This window comes from Chenopodium quinoa, unplaced genomic scaffold (genome assembly GCF_001683475.1).
Source record: "Chenopodium quinoa cultivar QQ74 unplaced genomic scaffold, ASM168347v1, whole genome shotgun sequence".
NCBI lineage: Eukaryota > Viridiplantae > Streptophyta > Magnoliopsida > Caryophyllales > Amaranthaceae > Chenopodium > Chenopodium quinoa.
Window position 1 is genome coordinate 5,133,918 of NW_018742484.1, and position 2,797 is coordinate 5,136,714.

General features: G+C 34.4%; 1 protein-coding gene across 1 annotated transcript; it reads right to left on the reverse strand.

Annotated features, from left to right (window-relative positions):
- Positions 1 to 920: 920 nt before the first annotated feature.
- Positions 921 to 1,824, reverse strand: LOC110719506 (ethylene-responsive transcription factor ERF027-like). The gene has a single exon (XM_021898458.1). The coding sequence runs from the start codon at positions 1,700 to 1,702 to the stop codon at positions 1,007 to 1,009; it is 696 nt and encodes a 231-aa protein (XP_021754150.1). The 5' UTR covers positions 1,703 to 1,824; the 3' UTR covers positions 921 to 1,006.
- Positions 1,825 to 2,797: the final 973 nt, after the last annotated feature.

Genomic DNA, 2,797 nt, shown 5'->3' on the forward strand with positions numbered 1-2,797 from the left:
TGTATAATATATTTGTTGTTGGATTAATGACAATGTTTTCGGTACTAACAATATTTTAATTAGTTTTATTTATAGGCAATTACTCCCTCCGTCCCTTTTTACAGTTCCCATTTGGACTGTGCACGTTTGTTAATGCAACACTTTTAACCATAAATATCGTTAGTTGTTTATTATTAAAGAAATATAACAATTGAATATTAATAATCTATTCATCGAGACGAATCAAATAAAACCCAACATGACTATGTTATGTCTTATATATTAAGAGTGATTTAGAAGATTATCTCACATTATGAATAGTGTCAAAATTACAAATGGGAACTATAAAAGGGACGGAGGGAGTAGCAATATTAATGGTCAAACACATGTCCGATGTCATTTGTAAATAAACATATCAAAAACATATAATTACATTTATTTATGTTTAAATATGTAGTTGGGCAAATATGCTAATGAAATAATTGCAATATATAGTATTTTAAAAAACTGATTGGGTGATATATTCGATTCTTATAGGTAGAATATTTAGAGGTTCTTGAAAACCCAAATTGGCGTAGTATATAACACTTTTTTTTTTTGTAGAAAGAGACACAAAAGACAATAATGTTAACAATATTAAATCTTAAGTATTCATTACTACAGAATACCATTCAACAGTTTAATATAACCAAATACATAAGTTAACATCCACATGTTATAAAAATACTATACGTAGACATTTACTTACACAGTTACACCCAACATGATTAGTCGTAGCAGTTGATCATAGGTGAAAAAAAAAAAAAAAAAAAAACTCATATTGAGTGGAAACAAAGTACCAAAATTACCAAACAAAAAAAAGCCAAATGATCTTAAGACAAAGACGTGCTTACTATGTCAGCCAAACGAGTTGCTGAGTCAAAGTGTTAGCAAGGCCACTCTGTCACTTACTGTGAAGTTTCATAAATAGTCAGAAAAGACTACAAGCTAAGGCCATGCTATAATAATTAAACTTACTACAAGCAAATTAATCATAATTCCACAAGCTCCCAGATTCACCGACATCACAATCATCTTCAACCAAGTCGCGATCACCCGTCGCGCTTAATCGAGGCGGGCTAACCATCATTGCTCCCGCCATATCCACAAGCAAATTCGGCATATTAAACAATGCTTCCATATCTATGAATTCCTCTTCTGCTCCTTCTTTTCCAACTTTCTCCACCTCATCCCCAATCTTTTTCTCTCTTTCCTGCTTCGTTGCTGCGGCTACTGCCGCAGCATTCCTGATGTCTGCAGGGGAGTTCGAGTTCGGAACGGGGTACCTCAGTACATCCTCAGGAAAATTCAAAACGGCCTCGCTCCCTTTCAGAGCAAGGGCAGCAGCATCATAAGCAGCTGCTGCCATTTCGGCTGTAGGCCATGTGCCGAGCCATATCCGTGTTGTTTTCCTTGGTTCACGGATTTCTGATACCCATTTACCGCCCCGGGGACGTATCCCCCGATACAAGGGGTGCTTCCCCGTGGGGGACACAACAGGCAGGGTCGTCGACATTGACGGCCCTGCACCTTCCATAGTATGTGGTGGTGGCGGTGGTGGTGGTGGTGGTGGTGGTAGCGACGATTGCTGATAAGGCTCAGTTTGAGGAATGGACACAGAAAGAAGTGGCAGTTGTTGATTAAGTTGTTTGTTAACGTTGGATGATCCAGTTTGGTCAGCCATATAGTGTAATATACTAGGACAACACCTAGCTATATTAATAGTGACTGATTTTTTGGATTATTTTCTAGTCGAAAAATAGAAAAAGGGTTTAATAATTTGATCTAATTAATTCAATGACAATTACAATTTATATTCTTGGGATATAAGTGGTCAAAACGTGGGAAATTCGCGGAAGTACTACTAGAGATAGATCATGATAATAATAATAATAATTAATATAAAAAGTTTATTTTTGATTTTTGATTTTTGCACGGTAGTTGAAATAAAGAAGGTGATGAGTTAGCTAATTAGCTGGCTAAAATGAAGGGGGTGTTTTAATTGAAATTCTAGGGTTTTTGATGTAGATGAAAAATAATTAAAATACACGGATTAAGCGCGATAAATACGTTTATTATAAGCCTCCATAATTATGATTAATCACCCATCAACTTTAGGTCTAATCAAAGAAAACAGTCTTGTTAAATCATTCTTTGTGTTTTTATGATTTTTTCTTAATCTTCTTTTAGGTGGTGGGTCTTTTGGGTTTTTAATTGTGTGCTCATTCTCTCTAGGTAGGGGCCTGATTTTGTTGGTTTTACCTCATTGATTTGTGAAAGGTATTGATTATGTTATGGGTTAGTTGTTAGTCGTAATGTTATAATATAAACATATCCGCACTAACCTCTTAAGTGTCTATGTCGAACATCATATCTCGATCTGTACTATAAAATTTTACATTTAAACTATATTAGATGTGGTCATGAATTTTATTAAATGTTGAATTTTTTTAACACGTCTACAGTTAAAATTCTAATTTTGTGAAATTAAAGAAAGATTTTAATGAAAAAGTTGGGAGCAATGTCATTTTCCACGTATCTATAGATAATACGTGCTTACACAGCTAGATTATGATCATCAAGAATTAATACGAAGTACCTGTTTGCCTAGGCATTTGCCAGGGTGCTACCTATTCATCTAATTAATTTCTTTTAATTTTATAGAGCATCAATTATATTTGCTGTATATTTAGTTTTTACCATATATTTAAGTGGATCAATCATCCACAAAACTAGTACAAGATTTTACCATAATTTTACGTGGATCATCCACAAACAC

Bases quoted from the DNA above. Each gene is read 5' to 3' on its own strand.
- LOC110719506 (XM_021898458.1), bottom strand. From the start codon at position 1,702: ATGGCTGACCAAACTGGATCATCCAACGTTAACAAACAACTTAATCAA.